The 21,052-nt window shown below is 45.6% G+C and overlaps 1 protein-coding gene across 6 annotated transcripts in view; it reads right to left on the bottom strand.

The window, feature by feature from the left end:
- ZFAT (zinc finger and AT-hook domain containing) overlaps window positions 1-21,052 on the bottom strand; it is a 414,334-nt gene that overhangs the window by 249,895 nt on the left and 143,387 nt on the right. For all 6 annotated transcript variants that reach the window (XM_057531706.1, XM_057531705.1, XM_057531703.1 and 3 more), the window contains 3 exons: window positions 15,185-15,303; window positions 8,634-8,760; window positions 5,707-5,837 (listed from right to left, as the gene is read on the bottom strand). In XM_057531706.1, coding sequence (XP_057387689.1) covers window positions 5,707-5,837; window positions 8,634-8,760; window positions 15,185-15,303 — 377 coding nt within the window. The remainder of the gene's footprint in view (window positions 1-5,706; window positions 5,838-8,633; window positions 8,761-15,184; window positions 15,304-21,052) is intronic.

The raw sequence follows: 21,052 nt of genomic DNA, 5'->3' as shown, positions 1-21,052 counted from the left end.
TAACTGAGCCACAGAGAAGCAGGCTTGACAAAGTGTGAGCTCCTCAACAGCCTTCTCTGGACTAAACCTACAACAGTTGGGCCCTTCCACACAGGGGCACAGCCTAGCCTGTTCACATATGGCGCATGGACTGAAAGGCTGTTGTGTTTTTTAAAAGCAACACGGATGAATGAATGACCTGAACCACTTCACTTGCAGCTCAGGGATCTTCTCCCAGATGGGCCGCCCCGCACCCCCAGAGGGTGACACCCCACAGTGTACCCAGCTCCGCCAACTACTGTGTAGGGGTGCCCCCAGCAGTAATAGATAGCACTCAAGTTTAGCTCAGAAAGACCCTGGATCATCATAACGGTAACCTGTTGAATCATCCTGACCTTCTTAAAAGGAAGATGCTGTGTGATTATCAGGTCTCCTTATTATTCACAGACAAACACCCTGAGTGCAGCTGCTGGCCTGCTGGGCCCAGACCCTGGACACCATGGCCAGCGTCAGCCGTGGTCTCGGAAAGCTACAAGCTCTTCTGCTGAACGCCAACTGGCAGGGCTGCTCAGTGCAGACTCACTGCTTGGAAGAACCTGGAAACTGTGATGTGTTAAAAATGCCAACAAGGCCCTCTAGAGGGCCGCACAGGTCAGGAAGCCCATAGCGGAAGGACGTCAGGCTTGGAGAAGCAACAGGAAGACGTGGGCTGCTTGGACTCACCCTTTCTCCACTGGCCTTTGAGCCGGAGGGAGAGACCAGGCTGAGGTGCTTCCTGGACCAGGACTCCTCCCAACCCTTCACCCCCGAGGTGACAATGGGGCATGTCATTTAACCTAAGTGGTGCCTCATGTGTCACCTTCCCCACTTCCAGCAGCATCGACCACCAGCTCCTGCTCCCACCTCTGCTGGAGCCCTGCCCCACCCAACTCCCAACTACCTTCCAAGACTCCACTGGGGCACGCACCAGGGCACCCACGGAGGCCTCCCTGCCCAGCACCTGCCGCCACCCCAGACCCAGGGTCAAGCTGGGCCACCCCCCAGCACCCCAGAGTGCTCTCGGCCAACCTCCCGGAAGCATTCATTACTCTCAGTTGGAACTTCCTGTTTAAGGTCTACATTCTCCAGACCTCTGGACCAGTTCTGCTCATTTTTTTCCATCTCACCTCTAACATACTATCTTACTTATTTATTATATGTCTGGGGGTTAGCTAGCTCCCTAAATTAGAATGTAAGCTCCTCAACCATACCATTCATCTGCTCTGTTCACTGCAATATCCCAAGCACCGAGAACAGCGACCTGGCGGGTGGAAGCAGCTCGGGGGCTGTGTGCTGGATGAAAAAAATAAAGCATTTCCCTCAGTAGACTATTTGCCTTTTGAGATCGGGGACCGTCTTAACCCTGTAACCCAGAGTGGCAGGCAGAATAATGCCCCCACCCCAAAGAGTGTGTGTCCTAACCTCCGGAACCTGAGAACGGTTCCTTACGTGGACATTAGCCCATGTGATGGAGTTGATGACCTGGAGATGGAAGAAGATCCTGGATTATCCAGGTGGGTCCAAGGTAGGCACAAGCGTCCTTATAGGAGGGAGGAGGTTGGTCAGACTTGGAGAGGGCTATGTGACGACAGAGGCAGAGGTCAGAGCGATGGATGTGGGACGATCTGGGCCTGCCTTTGCTGGCTTTGGAGATGGAAGAAGGGAACCACAGTGAAGGAATGCTGGGTGGCCCCTGGGCCGGAAAAAGCAAGACAGGGATTCTTCCCAGAAGGAAGGCAGCTGTCGATGCCTTGATGTTAGCCCAGTGAAGCCCATTTCAGACTTCTGACCTCCAGAACTGGAAGATCATCAGTTTGTGCTGTTTTAAGCCACTGAGTTTGTGGTGATTTGTTGCAGCTGCGATAGGAAACGGACGCCCCCAGGGACTGAACACACAGCCGCGGCTGCGCAGTGAATGTCTACTAAAAGGACCTTGGGAATTTCCAGTAAAATGTCACTTTCAGTCTCTAAAATAAATTTCAACCCACAAGGACAGCAAAGAGTGATTTAAGCCATGAGCCAACGGTGATGGTGGTTGTTATTTTCACTGGTCTTTCTTTTCCTTTAAATAACTAATTTTGACTCAGAGATGCTTGTGATAATATTTCCCCTCTGCTGGTACGTCTTATATTCAACCTACTTAGGCAGCTTTATTAATCAAATATAAGTTTCCTCCTCATAAAACCCTAAAGCAAAAATTTTTTTAAAGAAAAAAGGAAACCAATTTATTTAATGAAAACTGGTCTTAACAAACACACAAGTAGCTGCATTCAAAGTTGTCATGTGACTTCTCAGGCCAGGCTGGTGAGGCACATGCAAGGTTTCTTCTTTCTGAACATTTCCAAATGCTCCATCCCCATGAATCTATTTTCAATGCTGACACTTGGGGAAAGAGAGAAGTGATGGGAAATCATTGAGGACTCATTTCTGTGTCCAACTGAAAATTTAAATGGTCTGAATGATGGGCCAAATTCTTCCCATGTCTCATTAAAAACTAAGAAGAAAACAACCTAAGACACATCCTCAGCTCTTAGCTTTCCAATCCCCTCAGCCTACCTACCAGGCCTGTTAGTATTTTCATCCCAGAAAATGAGGACCCCTAAAGACTGGAGATTAATAAATAACTTTCAGTTACCACTGATAAACTTTGATATGTGAGATTCTTTTCAATTTACATTAATAAATCATGAAAAAATTATAAACAGAGCATATAACTAATTTTTTATATGGGAAAGAAATCTTGAAATTTTTAAACATCCAGAATGAATTCACATACAACCCAGAATTTATTTTTGGCCCTTTGGAAGATATATATATATATATATATATATATAATAGGAAGATATATATATATATATATATATATATATAATAGGAAGATATATATATATATAATAGGAAGATATATATATATATATATATATATGATAGGAAACTTTTAAAAGATCTCAAAATATGCTATCCAATAGTAATTTAAAATCATTTTTTTCTACAATACATAGTACATACTTTATGACAATGTGTTCTTGCTATTTTTTCCACAGGATATAATTGGAGAATCAAAACATAAAGCCCACAGCATACTCCATCCTACTTAATAAACATTTACTGAGCAACTACGATGTGTGAGACCTTGAGCTGGAGAAAGACGAAGTCCCCAACATCAAGGGCTCCCCACAGGGTGAAGGGAGAACATTACTGCTTCCCAACAGGTGCACCAGGGTCCACATTTGAGTGGCTTAAGGACACTCAATAAACAGATATAATTTTTGTACTGAAAAATCCTAAACCACAGCTTAATTAAAAGAAAAAAAGTTGAAACTGATTCATTTCTCTAATAAAAACAGCTACATTTAAACTGAAATAAGACAACTGAATCCAGAGGGCATTCCTTCACCTAGGAGAGCCTGACACAGAGCAATCCCTCTGCCATCGGAGTGGGCGTCTGACGTCTCCCGCCCATCAGTCCATCCATCCAATCTCCCATCCATCATTTACCAACAGCCTCGGCGCGCCAGGTGCCAACCAGGTGCCAACCAGGTGAACAGGGGAATGACTAGGACACACGTCCTCGGGAACATTTCCAAATGCAGTTACTCAAGACTGTGTTAAACAGTGACACTCCTCTTAGCCCTGTGTTCCCAATAAACCACGAGGCTGAAGGGTGCCACTGTTTTCTGCCACTGCAAACACTTTATACCTGTTTACACCGGCTGCGCCGGAGGCTCACCTGCCTTATCGCTTGTCATGCTGTCACTCTAACGCCTCAGAGCACATCTAAGCTGTACCCTTTACGCGCAACTTCGTGTATCACTGCATCGCCTGCGACGCGCAATAAATCACGTCTCTTAAGTAACAGCAAATCAATCCAGCTCCTAGAAGGAAGACGCAAGTCACAATCGGTGGCGCCTCCCTGAAATTCTCTGAAGGATTTGGCGTGTACGAAACATCCAAAGCTCTCCTATACCCTTCCTGAAGTGCCGGGTCTAGCTCAGGACCCCACACGCCATGATGCAAACGAGGAGTTTCAGAAGAGATTTACAAGACAATCTGAAGACTGCAGTCTAATAAATACAAAGAAAAGCTGCAAGAGTATCTGGCCTAGAGGTATATGAGTCTGTTCCCAAACAATGCAGAACACCAGGCCCCTGCAGCCTGAAACATCAAGCTCCTACTGTCCTGTCTGACTTCTGTCCCGGGTCTCGTTGACAGAAAGCATCCTAATGGAGGAGGGTTTCCAGACCACGTGGTCCTAACGTTCATCTAGAGGCGCCAAGTCTTGTCTGTGGATCCAGAAATCCAGAGGTGAACCAGCATGTACTAATTCCCCCGGGAAGTGCTCAGCCTGAATTTCATGCTTTGTGCTGTGGCCTGGGCACACCTGGGGGGACGGTCACGGAGACAGCCCTGGGAAGTCCACCGACTTATCAAAGGCAGGTCGCGGGGGACATGTCACTCAGGGATGCGAGAGCCGAATTAAGAGATTCTTTGTTACTTGCCAAGAAAAACTTACCTCTTCCGCTGTTAACTGCTTCACGCTTCCTTCTTGTTTTTTGTTATCAGATTCGGTACCAAGTGTACGGCAGAACTTGGATCATTCTAGTAACTCCCACCTCTCCCAGGTCTGTGAGCAAATGTCAGACAGCTGCCCCAGCAGCCCTTTATAAAACAGCCCCCAACACCCCAGCTCCTCGGCCCACGCCCCTCCCCCTTTCTCGTTTTATTTTTTTCCACTGCTCTCGTTCACCATTTGACATCCCTTCTGTCTTACTTATCTTTTTCCCAGGAGAGTAGCCACTTTGATGGCAAACATCGGTTCTCTCCTGGAACCCCAGCAATGAGAACACTGCAGGCACTTAACTACACGCTTCCTGAGTGAATCACTAAAAGATGGATAACCGTGTAAAACTCTGTGGTCTGCAATTCAACCTTCTCCATGAACGTGAACTTTGATTCTAAACCATACACCCTGGGTCTGCCCTGGTTCTGATGTGCTTACTGTCGTTTTTGCTTTTTTAAGTATTTGTGTAAGCAAGCTCAAATCTTGTGTACAGCGAAGCAGGAGAGAGTAGAGAGAGAGGTACAGACAGATACAAAGGATGATCTGATTATCACACACGCCGCATCCTAACAGATGGTAAAGTCTCCACTGAGGTTAGAAGGAGAGGAAATGAACCAAACAGTGTGACAATTAACTAGAGTAACCTTCATTCAAACACTGGCCATCTTCTTCCTATCAGTTTAGTTCAGTCATCCTGCGCTGATTCCGCCTGGTGATGTTTAATACTTAAGAGGCCAGTCCCTCCTGGCATCTCTGGCTGTCCCCCCGGCGCCCCTCCTCCACAGACTCCGGCCTTAGGGACCGAGGCTGCTTTTGACCATAGATGCGTCCAAATGCATCCATATCTTGCTCGTTTCGCTCTGGGATGCCTTTCATTGAAAGGAAATGAATCAAGTTTCCAGAACTTTTTGAAATATACTACACCTTTCCCCTACAACACAGCCTCACATATGGTGCTACCGCAGATACAATCCCATAAGAAGAAGAAACTGCATGAGACTAGACCGATTTCATTCCAAATTCCACCTTAGGTAGGTTAAAGCCCTGAAAACCTAAGGGGGCAGGGGAGAGAGAGGGTGTGTGTCAGCGCAGGGAGACAGCATTTAACGGGGAGGGGAAGGTCCTACCTGCTTCACGACTGTCACCGTCCCGGGCGCCATGGCGACCACCGAGGCAACGGCAGTGGCGTCGTGGGTCTCGGTGCCCAGCTCGATGATCTGCTGGAGGATGTTTACAGCCGTGGGGTCAAGTCGGTCACCTTGCCAGGAAGAAGCAAACAGGAGACCGGTAAGGCCATGGGCGGTGAAGGTCAATGAACACAAAAGCAGCCCTTAGCAGAGGCCATTCTTGCGCGGCGCCTTCTCCAGGGATGCACGGGTTCTCGGTATGCGCTCATTTTGACCACAGAAATAATGTGCATGGTACTTCACAGCCGACAATGCACTCTCTATAAGAACATCTCAAAACTCCAAACAACCTTGAGGAGATGACATTGTGACACTATTATCCCCACTTTATAGATTAGTCACCTCACTGCAAAAAAATGGAAGAGGATTGTCTTAGGCCATTGGGTCAGTTACGTCACAAAGCCAGGGCTCAAGCCCAGATGTTCTGAATCCAAACTTGTTGATACAGGACTGCCTCTCAAAACAGAAACTCCTGAGAAGCACCAGCTATGACGTCAAACCACAGAGCTGGTTTTCCTTGAGCACAGGCATGGTAGGTGGTCAGTGAGCGTTGTGCCAGATAAATTACACAGGATACAGGCAGAACACCCAAGGATGTCTCAGTTATCAAGCCAGCGGGCTTTAGAATTCTAAATTAATGTAAGCTTAGGATTCTCTTTCAATCATCTCAAAAGACTGTAATCCATATCATCAGGGCAGCTACTGAGTGTACCCTTTCACTCAGCTCTCACCATCTGCTTGGCCATCTGTGACTCTCCGGAACACAGCACTCTGACCCTGATCATTACTTCACTAAGAGGGAAATTACTACCTCATCTCCAGGCTAGCATAATATTATGAAGTCTCCACCAACGTCTACATACTCCTGGACGACTTTCTGCGGGCCACGTTCCAATGCGAATCAGTAAGTGATGAGGGAAGGGAATTCAATGTGTTCTACACAGAGGGTAGGACGTGGCATACGACTGAGGCAATGGCATTAGCACCTGTTCACCATGCACCAGCCTAGCATCCCCTACACACACCTATACACACGTACACACACACTCTCCTTCAGCAGGGGGGCGGGTTTCAACTCTGCCTTGCAGCCAACCGCTCTAAACATCTAAACGCTAAACAAAACATTGACCTTAAAAAATGTACTGAAATAAGATCTTAATTCCTCATCCATTTACTCCCTCAATGACCATTTATCAAGCTGAACTGTCAACCAGGAACATGGTTCCCAGTGGGATACAGCCGGGGTCCCCAACCCCCGGGATCTAATGCCTGATGATCTGAGGTGGAGCTGATGTAATAATAATCGAAATAAAGTGCACGATAAATGTAACGCGCTTGAATCATCCTGAAAGCATCCCCTCCCCCCGTCCTTGGAAAAACGGTCTTCCACAAAAATGGTCCCTGGAGCCAGAGAGGTTGGGGACCGCTGGGATACAGGCAAAGATCTAACGCTGCCTCCCCCCACCCCTTCCAGGGCTCACAGGTGACTGAGACGGACCGTAAGCAAATCATACAGCCCCTGGTCGGTTCCGTATCAGGGGGGCGACTAGGGAGCTCTGTGGGAGCTCTGTGGGAAAGTCAGGCGGGCTCCCGGGAGATGACACACCATCTGAATACTGAAGACGAAGACGCGCTTGCCAGAAAAAGTGCTGTGGGGGGAGGGGAGCAGGCCACGCCCCAGAGGGCACAGGAACGTGTGGGTGAGAAACACAGCTCACGCCGCGGAGAACGGCAGAGTCTGGCCCAGGAGGGCACGGCTCCAAGGTGGCCAGAGATGCAGCGCAGGGAGGCCAGGGCCCAGAGCAGGTGGCCCGGCCGCCGAGCTGCAGAGTCTGCAGTGTTTCCTAAGAGCCAGGAGGAGATGCCGGGGGCCTGAAGGAGTGAGTGAGTGAGCGCTGGTGGGGGATGAAGACGGGCAGGCTGTCCTGGCAGGGCTTGAGCAATCGCTGAAGTCACTGGACAGGAGGAAGGAAACACACACTGAGACATGGCGTCAGCTCTGGGAACCGCACCAAGAGCCGGCACCTTGACGCCCCATCTGCAGAGCCTGCTTCTCTCACAGGCTGCAGAGCTGTCTCCCGAATCCCCCGGTGAGCACAGCACCGGCAATGAATCTTCCCCAAAGTGACCGGCCCAAAGGGGTTTTCTGCGCACCCTTCTTACAACCTGGGGTTTAGGGATGTAAGAGCTGGATGAAATGGCAATTTCCTGTCTCCTATCACCAGCTGACTTCACTTAATGCTTCCTCTAATCCCACTTGCTTGACCTCTGTCCCCCAAATACACAGAGGGCTGCGGTACATTATATTAACTCGTACTCCTTTCCTGTTTTGAAAAGAGCATCCAGAAAAAGTTTTCTAAGCACAGTGCCCCAACTGCCACTAGGCTGGCACAGTGGTTTGTTTTTTAAAATTGATCGAACATTTGAAACGGACGACATTTGACATAAAAATCCTGACTTGGGGCTTTTCAGAAGAACTGGGAAGTGGGCAGCCCAACAAGAAGTCAGGAGACCTCGATTCCAAGACCAGCTCCAACACTCAACAAGTGGGTGATCCTCAGCCAACCGTTTACAAGGAGGCAATCTTCCGCATCTGGGAAGTGAGGACAGGAGGACCTGCTTCTCCCTGTTCTGAGAGGTGATCGCATGTGTGGGCATCCGGCAGCACCACCCTGGCTGGGGCCCTGTTCTAGAACACTGCAGGAGAGCTCTCCCTCCAAGCCTGACAATGGGACCGCTCCAGTGGTCAGAATGCAGTGGAAGGAGATCACCTGGCGGACATAATTCATCCGTAAAGTCATTCCCTCAGCGTGTCTATCACAGGCCAGTTCTAAGGTGCCAGAGGGAGGCGGGGAGCGCGCTCTCACCGCTCTCTGAGGTGTATCTCAGGTCCTGGAGGGCAGCCACTGCTGCCTGTGTGCCCTGGACATCCTCTTCGGCTTCGGTGATGTGCAGGTACTGGGTGGAGGGCTCCTCCGGAGTTTCTGTTGCTGGCTAAATAAAAACACAGTATCATCCATGTGACCTTCTAGAAGATCACCTATTCCCCAGAAGTCCCAGGATAATGGGTTAAGACAAAACAAATGCACATAAGCAACGCTTTTGCAGCAGCTCATTAAGCGGGCACCCCTGAGAAATCAGTGCTCCAGTAAAAACCTACTTCCCAAAGATAAAACTTCTCTTTGCAAGTGCCGAGACTTTTTAAAACCAGCGTCGGTGGAAAGCTTCCTGCGACACATTCTTGCCATAGAGAACGGAGTATGCTGTTCGTAACTAGAGATGACACACGCTCAGAGGTTCTCGTGTGTGCTCTTCTGCTGTCTCCTCTGCTCTTCCCATGGCCACCAACACTGCCCTAATCTCCCCTGTGCCCGGGCCTCCTGCCGTGAGGCCGAGAGGAAGGCACAGCAGTGGTGATGGTGGAATGGAGGAGAGGACGGGTAACCACATAACACTCGGCAAGCTTCGAGCACGGGTCCCGGCACAGAGCAAGATCTCAGCAAATCTTAGCTACTCATGCTGCTCTGATTTTTATAGGAAGGATATGAGAAATACAACTGACCAGAGAAAATGTATCTGTGCAAAATCAGGACTCATGAGAATAGGAGAAGCTAAAGAGACATTCACAGGTATCTTATACCTAAGGAGAGAAGAGGTGGGATGGAATTTTCACAAGAACTAGATATTGATAATCACCTCCTTCTGGAACTGCAAGGCAGGAAACATGAATGTCACCAATAAAGAAGAACAAAAAGGAGATTTTTACATACAATTTATAGGAGCCAAAGTGATCACGCTCTATAAGCACTTATCATTTACTCACACAGGTTCAGAATAGAATGTGATTATTCTTTTACAGCCAAGTGGTCAAGTTCATTTAGGCATTTCCAGCCTGACATTTAGTAGACACCCAATAAATGTCTGATGAATGCATAAATGAACAAACAGAAGCATATTTCCTTTTAAGTACCATTAAGCATCACAGTGGCCAACACTGGTTGGATCCGAGGAATGGCTTAGCCTGTGATGAAGGGGATGGGCATGGACTGGCTTCCCCTCTGTGGGGTACTCTTTGTAATAATAACCATCTGTGGGAAGGACAGTGCTTTACAGGGGATTCCTGGGAGGCTGGCGACAGCCCAGCTGCTGTAACAGGCAGCTTGTCGTCACACGGGGACCACCCCCTGCCCAGCTTCTTAGCTGCTCTACTGTCTCACTTCTGGAGTCTAGTGCGTGGCTTGGTGTCAACTATTTTTATTGAGTCACAGTTCTGCTGAAGGTGTCAGGATCTGCAAGGAGCGAGACCTCCAGAGGAGAGGGCCATGACTGCACTAACAAAAGCACCAACTGGCCAGGAGAGATGGTGTTCTACATCAGGAACTGGCATGCCAATGTCCGTGTGTAACAGAGAGCAAATCCTTGCAAGTATGAACTTGAAACACCAGAGGACTGACTGTTTCCCACAGATGAGGATGTGACGTTGATGCTGGCGACACCACCACCTCCAGTAACCATGGCAGCTGCCATTTACTGTAGGCCTACCGGGGGGACCAGGCAGTAACCCCAGCGTTTTATAGACAGTGCTTTAACACACTCCTTACATTTTCTTATAGAAAATGTCAAACATATGCAAGACAGAGAGGTGAGCCTCCACGTACACATCACCCAGTCTCGACAATCATCAGCTCGTGGCCAGTCCTGTTGTGCCTGTCTCCCCACGCACGCCACACAACTGCCCTTTGATTTTGAAGCAAATGTGGATGTCATATCAATTTATCTCTAAATATTTTAGAACGCATCTGTAAAAGGTAAAACTCTTTCAAACCATAACTACAACACCACTGTCACACTCAAAACACTTAACAGTAGTTCCTTAATATCTTCACATATCTAAATGGTGTTCTAATTTCCCCAATTACCTCATTTTTTCACAACTTGTTCTACAAATCATATTTAAGTAAGTTATTGAAATCCATATATTAGAACTGACTGATGAAAGTCTCGTAAGACTTGTATTCATAGGCGCTCCCTCCACTCTTTCTCCCCTGCTTATAGTTTTGTTGGGAAAAGTGGTCATTTGCCTTCAGAGTTTCCAACAGTCTGGCTTTTGCTGACTGCACCAACATGGAATCACTGAATATGTTCCCTTGTCCACTGTATTTCCTGTAAATTGGAAGTCAGACGCAGAAGCTTAATTAGGTATCAGTTCCCTTTCTGGCAGGAAGTCTCCACGGGTAACACTGTGTACTTCCATCAGGAGACACTCTATGTCTGAGTGTCTCTGTTTTTGCCGCGTTGGCAGGAGGCTGATGGTCATCGCTTAGACCCATGACATCAGTGGAGGGTTGCAAAATGGCAATACTGTAAATCTTCATTTGTTAGCTGGAATACTTCTACAAAAAGAAACGTCTCTCCACAAACATTTGGTTACTCTGAGATATAGTTTATTTAGATGAGGTAGAAAAACTGTTTGATTCTGAGCCTTTATTTACAAAAACAGAGTTTTATTTAGCAAAATAGAGTTGATTCCCTAATGTCCTACAAAGGTGACTAAGGATTTTTCTCCCAGTGTCATTATAAACTCATGGATTTAAACACACTTGATGTGCTTCACTCCAGTCTGTAAACACTAACAACAGCCTTGGAGTAACAATATCAACCCTACCACTGACAGTGGAATAACTGAAAACAGTACGTTTTTTTTGCAGTTCTTTTTGCCCTTAGGTTATATCCCACTAGGGAGGAACAATCAAATTTCTATCTTAAAGTCTCTTGAAATAGTCCTTCTCTATGTAGTTCTGCCATCGTGTTGATATATAGTTCATATACTTTATTTCATTCTATTCTCAATTTTTAGGGTTAGGGTTTGCTTTTTAAAGTGTAATTTTGTTTTTATTATTATATAAGAAATGTATTTCTTATATTTACATCAGAGCTTCAGAGTCAAATCTGCACAGTGGGTCTGCTAAGACAAGTTTAGCTTCTCTCCTACCCTCTCCATCTTGTTATCTCCCTGCCTTTTCTACCTATGCTTTCCTCCCTTTTTATAACTATTTTATTTTGAAATAATTTTAGATTTACAAAAGAGTTCCAAAAAAAATACAGAGAGTTCCCACATACCCTTCATCCCACTTCCCCTAATGCTGACATCTGCTGTAACCATGGTACAATGATCGAACCAAGATACCAACATTGGTACAATACCAGATTCCACTGGCTTTTCCACTGGCATCCCTTTTCTGTTCCAGGATCCAATCCAGGACCCCACAGTGCATTGAGCGGCCACAACTCCAAAGTCTTCTCCAACCTCTGACAGTTCTTCAGACACTCCTGAAGAGAACTGGTCAGGCATCTGACCACCCACATCATCACATCATTTGGATACATCGGATGGTCTCCCATGATTAGGTGGAGGCTGGGGATTTTCTGAAGAGCACCACGAGGTGACTGCCCTTCTGATCACATCATATCAGGGGGTACATGAAGTCACTACATCTTACTACTGAGGATGCCGACCTCGATCACGTGGTTAAGGTGGGGTCTGCCAGGCGTCTCCACTGTAAAGTTACTACTTTTCCCTCTGTAATTAATAATTATTTAGGGGGAGATATTTTGAGGCTACATAAATACTGTATTTCTCCTTAAACTTCTGTCTACTAATTCTAGCATTCATCAATGGATCTTGTCTGCTGCAATTATTACTGTGGTGTTCTAATGGTAATTTTCTATTTCCCTCATTCTTTCTACATTTATTAATCAGAATTCTTCTGCGGGGAAGAACTGTTCCTTCTTCGCCATTTATTCAATTATTTATTTATGTCAGTATGCATGCAGAGATATTTATTCTATTCTTTCAGTTTTAGTCCAATACCATCATGATTTACTTTGTTACTCAAATTGTTCCAGCTCTGGGCCATTAGGGACTCTTTGGGTTGTCTCGTGTGTCCTTTTGGCATGCCTCCATCTTACTTTCGTGGAGCACGTTGTTACTTTCTAGTACTGCAAAATGCTCCAGGATCAATTTACATAATTTCTGCCTCAGCCCTGGAATCAACCACTTTTCAAAGGGACCCTGGTTCCTTTTGTTGGAGAATCCTGAGAAACCAAGATCTAGATACTAGGTGTGCTCATTGCCAGCGGGGTGTCACTGCTTCTAGGCCCTCTAAGCACAAAAAGCTACGAAATACATGTATGTATACTAACCATGTATACACACATATCTGGAATTATTTCTACATCAATCTATTGGTGTACACACACACACACAAAAAAATCTATCTACATATTATATATAACAGTGCTGCAATAAATAGCCTTGTGCAGACACCTTTCCTCATTTTTGTCAGTATAACTTTGGGATAATTTTCTAACGGTGGGATCGTCAAGTTAATGGAAAAAGAAACACATATGTAATTTTAGTAGATATTGCTAAATTCCCCTTCATAAAGGTCACATCGTTTTGCATTCCCACCAGCAATGCATGAGAGTGCATATTTCCCTTCAGCCTCTCCAGCAGAGATGATGTCAAAACTTTTGGATTCTTGCCAGTCTACTAGGTAAGAAATTCTATCTCTGTCAAGTTTTACTTACATTTATTATGTGGGAGGTTGATCGTGCTTTCAGATATTCAAGGTCATTTGCATTTCAGATATTCAAGGTCATTTGCATTTCTTTTTCTATGAACCTTTCTTATCTCTCACCCATTGGGTTGTCGATCTTTTTCATCAGTATTTCTAGAAGGCTTTTATAATGTAAAGATATTCACCCTTTTTTCTATGATATGACTGAAAATATTTTTTTGTCATTTGCCCCTCTACTTCTTGAGTTCTTTTACATAGTAGTTTTTAAATTTTTTTATGTGGTCAATTTTTTTTCAGTCTTTTCCCTAATTGAATCTGGATTTTGAGTTACAGTTAGGAAAGTTCTCCACACTCCCAATTTATAAATGAATTCACTTATGTCTTCTTCTCGTATTTGTAAAATATCTCTTTTTTTAAATCTCTGTTCCTTTGCTCTAGGTTCTCTCTATAGATAAGTCACTGATTATTGTACATTGATGTTTTAATCTGCTGTTTATTGTGTGTAGTAGATTTTCACTCATTCTTTCAGATTTTCAAAAACATAATCTTGTGTCTACAGAGATACTTTATTTCTTCTCTTCCGATTCTTATGTCTCTATTTACTCTGTCTTTGTCCAACACACCAGCTGAGGCCTCCCATGTGATGTTAAAAACCAGAGCCCCTGGGGCACCCTCATCTTGTTCCCAACTCTAACGAGAAACCCCCTAGTCTAGGATGCCAGCTTTTGGGCTGGAACACATACACATTTTGTTTTTCATCTTAAAGATGTATTCATCAAATTCTACTTTATTGACTGTTTGTAATCAATGGATGCTGAATTTTGTCAAATTTTCATAGATGCCTTTTCTGCATCTATGAAGATGATCATTTCATTTTTCTCCCTAGTTCTCTCATTATGATGGGTTACATGGACACATTAACACATTCCCTCCTACTGGACAATCCTTCCCCTGAATTCTGGAATACTCCTCACATTGTCGTGATGTATTATTGTTTTTCATGGGGTGTTGGATTTCTTTCAAAGCCCTTACTCTTAACTGGAGTAAGCCCACTGGATACTCTAATGCCCTAGAAAGTTCTCAGGAAATGGTTCTCAATTGGGGGTGATTTTTGACTCCTGGGGAACACTGGCAATGTCTGTGATAGTCTGGTTTTCACAGCTGGGTATGTGAATGGATCCTAGTGGGTAGAGGTCAGTGATACTACTAAACATTCTAAAATGCACAGCACAGCCCTCTACCACAAAGAATTATCCAGATCATAACTTTAGCAGGACTCAGTTTGAGAAACTCTGCCTAAGGTAAACTGCAATTTGGTGTGACCCCTGGTATTTGAAAAGAGAAACAACTACAGGCTTTTAAACTACAGCTACTGGCTTTTATATAATTCAGTCAGGAAACTGGTTCCAACACCTGAGGGGAAAACAAAGGTGACAGGTAGGAGGACACGCCTCCGGTGGAAGGAGAGGAGGGCCGAGAATCAGCAAATGGGGCCCTTCCCTGTCCTCTGGGGGAGGACTGACAGTACACGCCCTGTCGTGCATTCTTCTTTCAGATGCAACTTCGGAAGCTCTGAATTCGTGGTAACAGAAGTGAAAAATACCGATGAGCCCAACACGGACATTCACAAACCAGCCTAAACGCAACCCAGAGCAAGAAGTCACATGCATGGCCTGGCTCTCGCCCAGTGGTACCCCTCAGATATGAGACAGGGTCTGAAAAGATTTCCAAGTTTCCCAACCAGAAGACCCACTGCTCTGAGGAACAGCACTGGGCTTGCCTGGTTTGTCATCTGCGTTTAGGAAAAGTCACAATCGATACCATGCTTTAAAAAGTACCTCCCACTTGGGATCTCCTTCGTTCTCCACCAACTTCAGGCCGTGCTTGTTCTTCAAGTGCCTGTTGAACTCCCATTTGGTACCATAAACGAAGCTGCACACAGGACACTTCAAACAACCTGAAAGCACAGACACAGGTAAAAAGAAGCGTCACAACACATGAATTCTGCCTTCCATCCAAATGCTTCAAATCTAAGGAATGTATTTTTTTGTCTCCAGTACTTACTTTCAATCCAAGCTTACCTTAATATGAAACAGAACAGCAACGGTATATGTGTTTTTCAGGGCAAAGGTTTAAAACTTAATGCATTTCTTTTCGTTTATTAAATGAGAATTTGCAGTGAACCTAATACACACGCAATATTTTAGGTGCCAGAGAGAATTAAGATGAGTAACATAATTCCCTTGGCCAAGTGGCTGAGCAGCTTAAATGATTTTTTCATGTTCTTATTCGAAAATAACAAATAATTTGGAAAGCAAAAAATAACTGAAGGACAATGGGTGCTTTTCTCAATCTCCTTCGTCCTAAAACACTAAGACCAAGGGCCAGATGCTCAGTCTCCTTCACATCAGAAGCGGAGCCAGTGATATAAATTCCCGTGTGAATATCCCACTAAAGAACAAATGAAAAAGCTGGTGACATCCTGAAATGTCACTATTTATTTAATTGATTGAATTTTATACATGTTCCAGGAAGTATCTGGATGCTTTCATTAAGAGAATATAAAACTCTAGGATAAAAAAAGAAAAACCAAAAAAACCGACACACAAAGTCACACAAAGACTCTCTTTCTAAAATTATATCAGAAGCAGCGACTACATTGGGAGCTGGACAAAAATCACTTATTTATTTGTCTGTTTATAAGAAGCAGAGTTGACATACAATGTTGTGTTAGTTTCAGGTGTACAGCAAAGTGATTTAACAGGTTGTGCTTCCAGAAGCAAACTCCAGCCCCTCACGAGGCTAGCCGCAGTCCCGGCAGCAGGCCTCCAAATCCACCAGACACTTAGCAGGCCAGAGTCAGGCTAAGTGTCGGCACACTCAGGTGTGCACCCTGAGCCGGCCGGGGCAGTGAGATGGGACCACCAGGCACCTAACTGGTCTCCCCGCAGCCACTGTTTGTCTGCTCTACACCTGGCACACAAATAAAAACTCTTAAAAACTCAAACAAAATCACATCTCACACCTCTACTGCCTTCCCATCACACCCAGAATAGAACCCCAGCTCCTTGCTGTGGCCTGTGACCCCAGGGGCCTGGTCCCTGCCTCCCTCTCCAGGCTTGTCCCCTCCCCTTCCCCCCCATCCTCGCCTTTCTCTGTCTTTTGCATTCCCCAAGCTCCTTCTCTTCTCAGGACACCTGCTGCTGTCAGTCTGTCTGCTGACCCGGTCCCCTGTCTCTGCTGGACCTGCTGTGCTTCCCTGTGCCCTCCCAGCGTCAGTATTTATTTCTTGCTCACTGGGGCACTAAGGAGGGAGGGAGAGGAATTCTGTCCTCATGACAAGGTGTCTTAACAAATTATATAAGAACTAGACAAATCTCATGGTACACATCACATAATTTAAGCATCTCCTAGATGCAGCTGGGATGTGCTAGCTCTCCTGAATCAATTCCATGTCAGTGACTCTTAGAGAGCACTCAGGAGTTCTGTAACCGGGGTTTCCTGTCTACCACCTGAGGGGGTGGGTGAGTCCCCAGAAAGTCATGAGAAGGAACGGAAGCCAACCCAGGTGGCCGACAGCACAGCCCCTCAAACTTTCGGCCTCCCACGCTGGGAGGGCACAGGAGAGCACAGCGGGGCCAACAGAGACAGGGGCCAGAGTCAGCCCAAAGACTGGCAACAGACACCAATTCTGAACTTCCAGAACATTCTACAGAAAAGGCAGCTCAAACAGATGCTTGTTTTCTGAAACTCAAACACACTGCACTCTTTTTTTAGGCAAAATCAAACGGGCTTGTTCTTTCTTGCCCAGAGGATAATTAAACTTACTTTTTAACCTTCTTTGTTATCGCTTATTAATCATCTAAAATGAAATATTTTCCTACAATCATCTTTTAAAACCCTCCAAGGTATGAGAACCACTACCTTTTCTTTGGGTTAAGCTGACATTGCTTCTGTAAAGACTTAATACGAGGCAATGAACACAAGCAAACTACCTAAGGTTAAAGTTAGGCTTTAAAATGAAATTGAAGGTTCCTTCTCGGCTATTCTTTAACAGAAACTAATTTAGGGAGAAAAACATCCTTATATTATGTTTAAATTAAAATTAATATGAGAATGCCTCCACATTAATTAAAACTTCCACCTTTGCCATGGTGGCTTTAATTAAAGAACAACAAATGGAAATATGTAATCTAGACCGAAGGTGTAACTATGCCAGTTAATTGACATTAAAGCTGAGAAAAATTAATTTCCATTTCAATTCATTAAATGCTTAGGCCACACTCAGTAAAGGTCATGGGGAGGCTTGGTGAACTTCCTTGCAGCATTGATATTAAGTGCGCACCATAAAACCCTAAACATCCCCCCACCGCCCAAGTTGCAAATTCCTCCGGAGGAAAGACAAACCAGGCCAAAGGATAGAATTTCAGGAGCAATTTTAAAATTCCATCATGGAACCCTTTATTCTTTTTGGAATGCAATATATTCTGGAGGAATTTTGAGCATTAAACTATTTGCACTCCTTTGCAGTGGCTGACATTACTGAAAATTCAATTTTATCTTCAATAATATGACTCCCAGAATGGCATGGGACACTGGGCTGGCCAGTCAGAAGACCTGAATTTGGCACTTGCTCACGTGACTCAGAACCACTTCCTTAAATTCTCGGGTCTTGGTTTTCTCTTCTACCAAGGTAAAAATGCTAAAGCTTATATCCTTATAAAACGCAGCGAGGTCAGCAGAAAAATGGGCCCCCCAAAGATATTCACATCCTAATCCCTGGAACATGTGACTATGCGACCTCCCATGTCAAAAGAGGTCTCAAAGATAGGATTCACGTAAGGATCTTGAGATGGGGGATTATTCTGGACTATCTGGATGGGCCTAATGTAATCACAAGGGTCCTTCTAAGAAGGGAGTGGGAGAGCAGATCCCAGTGAGGTAACCTGAGAAAGACTGCTGGCTTTGGAGGAAGGGGCGAGAGCCAAGGAATGTGGGCAGTGTCTAGAAGCTGGAAAAGGCAAGAAAACGGATCCTCCCCTAGAGACTCCAGAAGGAATGCAGACTTGTTAGCAAACTTGACTTTAGCCTGTGAGAGCCATCTTGGACTCCTGACCTTCAGAATGGTAAGATAATAAATCCGTGTCGCTTTAAACCACTACCAAGTTTGTGGTCATTTATTACAGCAGCGATAAGAAACTAATACAGGCACTCAAGGGTAACCGGACCAAAAGCAGCTTAATTATCAAAGGAAAGTGGATACAGAGTAATTTGATTTTATTAACAAGTGAAATACAAAATCGGACTTGGGAAATACTGCAGAGGAAAAACAAAGTGCATTTGACTATAAGCCAGGCTGACGTCCCAAACCCCAGTGAGGAATTGGTAAACGGAGCTTAAGCAAGGTCTCCCCCACCTCTCCTGGTCCCCTCACATACTCCTCAAAATCTTGGGATCTGAGATCCAGCCTATCCGTGGTGAGAAGCCGGACTCTGAATCAGGACCGCGGTCTGGCTTGACCACCGGCTCACCTCGTGGCCGGGGCCGGTCCTTTTCCCTCCCTACGTTTCCACATTTTAAAATGGAAATGATGACGCCAACACCACAGGGCTTCGTGAGAGAGAAGATAACATGTAAAACAACAACCAGCAACACGGCGTAGCATCACGGCACTGGAAGCACCTGCCAATAATGTATGGGATCTAGGCCCTAATAAAAACAATTTTAAAATAAAAATGTCCAAAAGTCAAATAAAGGACTTTGGGTTAACTGATAGTTTCTGGATTTTCTGGATTTTCTTCTATACTATTTTCCCTGAATCTGGTGTGCATGTACATCTAAGGTACGGATGTACACATATTTACACTTTTCTAATACAACTGTTCAAAATAATGCAAAGATTTTAGCAGATGCCACAAAACTAAGCCTTCTCCTGGTTCTCTTCCTCACATCTTTTCTTATCTTAATTACCTGCCCTTCCCTCAATGATCCCCTAAAACGGGGAGCCTGAGTTAAGGCACACCACCCAGGAGAAGCAGATTATTTTCCTCCTATGAGCAACATGGGGCCTGTTAAAAGGAACGTGTACTTTCTGTTAGAGGACCAGAACACGGAGGAGCTGCCCAGCCTCTGTCTCCAGCCCAGGCAGGAATGGCAAAAACGCTACCACATCCCAGTGGCTTGCACAGTGTGCGACACATGAGGAGCTCAAGACACACCATGAAGAAGGCCTTTGGGAATAAACATGATAGGGAATTTGAACCATTTATCAGGCACTTGTTACATGTCAGGCATGGTCTGGAATCTTCAAGAACAAGATCTAATCTTTGCAACCTGATGCTCAGAGAAGGTAAGTAAGTGGTCCAGGGGCCACAGTGATCACAGACCCGCCTCCAGGGTCTGTGCTCCCAAACCTCCGCTCGTGCCAACAGCCTGGGGCGACCCGAAGGAGGGCCTTGAGGTCACCGGAAAAGGACCAGCCCACTAAGCCCCATCATTAGCCCACCGTGAGCTCCCGGAATGAGCTGAGAGCTTGTGACACTTAGCATCAAAGTATCGGATGCCTCTCACAAGCTGTGATTTAGTGAACCAGCTCCTGAGCTAGCTTCATCAGGGGCATGCTAAAAGGAGGAAAGGGGCAGGCCCACTGAAGCGACACAACGTGGAAAATGTGTATTTTGTGGGAAAACGCCTCGAATCCATATTAATGAACAAGTGATGGGCTGAGAAGAATAAACAAGAGATTGTCTGATCTGCTTTCAAAATATCAGAAGTACATAAAACACAAGCAGGGAATAAAACACTTAAGTAGCATTCAGTACAAGTCTAATTGCCAAAAAGCACTGGAGCCCGAGGGAACTGGTGCCTCCTGACGGGGCCCAGCTGGCATGCGGCTGGAAGCGGCACCTGTGCCCCCAGGACCAGAGGTGCGCTGGGGCCGCTGGAACCATCTCTTCCCAGCTCAGTGACCTCACACTGGAAGCTTAAAATTGGCCCTGGCGGAAATATTTACGGCACAGAAATTGGCAAATGCTACGAATCAGGTTCCCTTCTCCCTGTCCCGGGAGAGCCAGCTGGTAAACACTCACAGAACACGACGAGTGCATGCCCTAGCAGCCCCCATTCCAGAGCTCGCTGAAAATGACCCAAACTCCATGGAAAGCACTATGTGCCTTTCCTCAGAAACCTACACGGAGCGGAAACCTCAGCCTATTGGGCCTTCTTCCCGCCTCTCCTGCAGTGCTCTGCACGGACGCCCTCCCCACACCCCTGAGCAGGGGGGCAGTAGAATCTCTCCCAGCCATTGATGGCTCTGCCTGCATCACAGTGCGACACCGTTTAAACACTGCTGATGGACAAGGAGTCCCTGCATTGGTTTCAGGAGACTAGCATCATGTTGATAAAACTACATTTTATTTGTGGTTTTTTTTATTACGTCATCATTTTAACACATATTCCTCTACCTCAAAACAAGAAATTATCAAGTCCCACAAAGATATCTTTTGAGGAGTGATCTGAAGCCGAAAATAAAACCAAGTGGGGGTAGAGAGAATTACATGAAATTAATCAAAAGGAAATGAAAAACTCCAGTGGCACCAAACACCTCGTCATTTCCAAACACAGTCATTTTATCCTGTTCCACTTTCTCCGTCTCCTTCACTCTCCACAGCGAGAGCTGTGTGCTCTTGAGATCTCTGAGCTGCACG

This window comes from Balaenoptera acutorostrata, chromosome 17 (assembly GCF_949987535.1).
Source record: "Balaenoptera acutorostrata chromosome 17, mBalAcu1.1, whole genome shotgun sequence".
Lineage (NCBI taxonomy): Eukaryota > Metazoa > Chordata > Mammalia > Artiodactyla > Balaenopteridae > Balaenoptera > Balaenoptera acutorostrata.
This window is presented reverse-complemented; position numbering and strand designations above follow the sequence as displayed.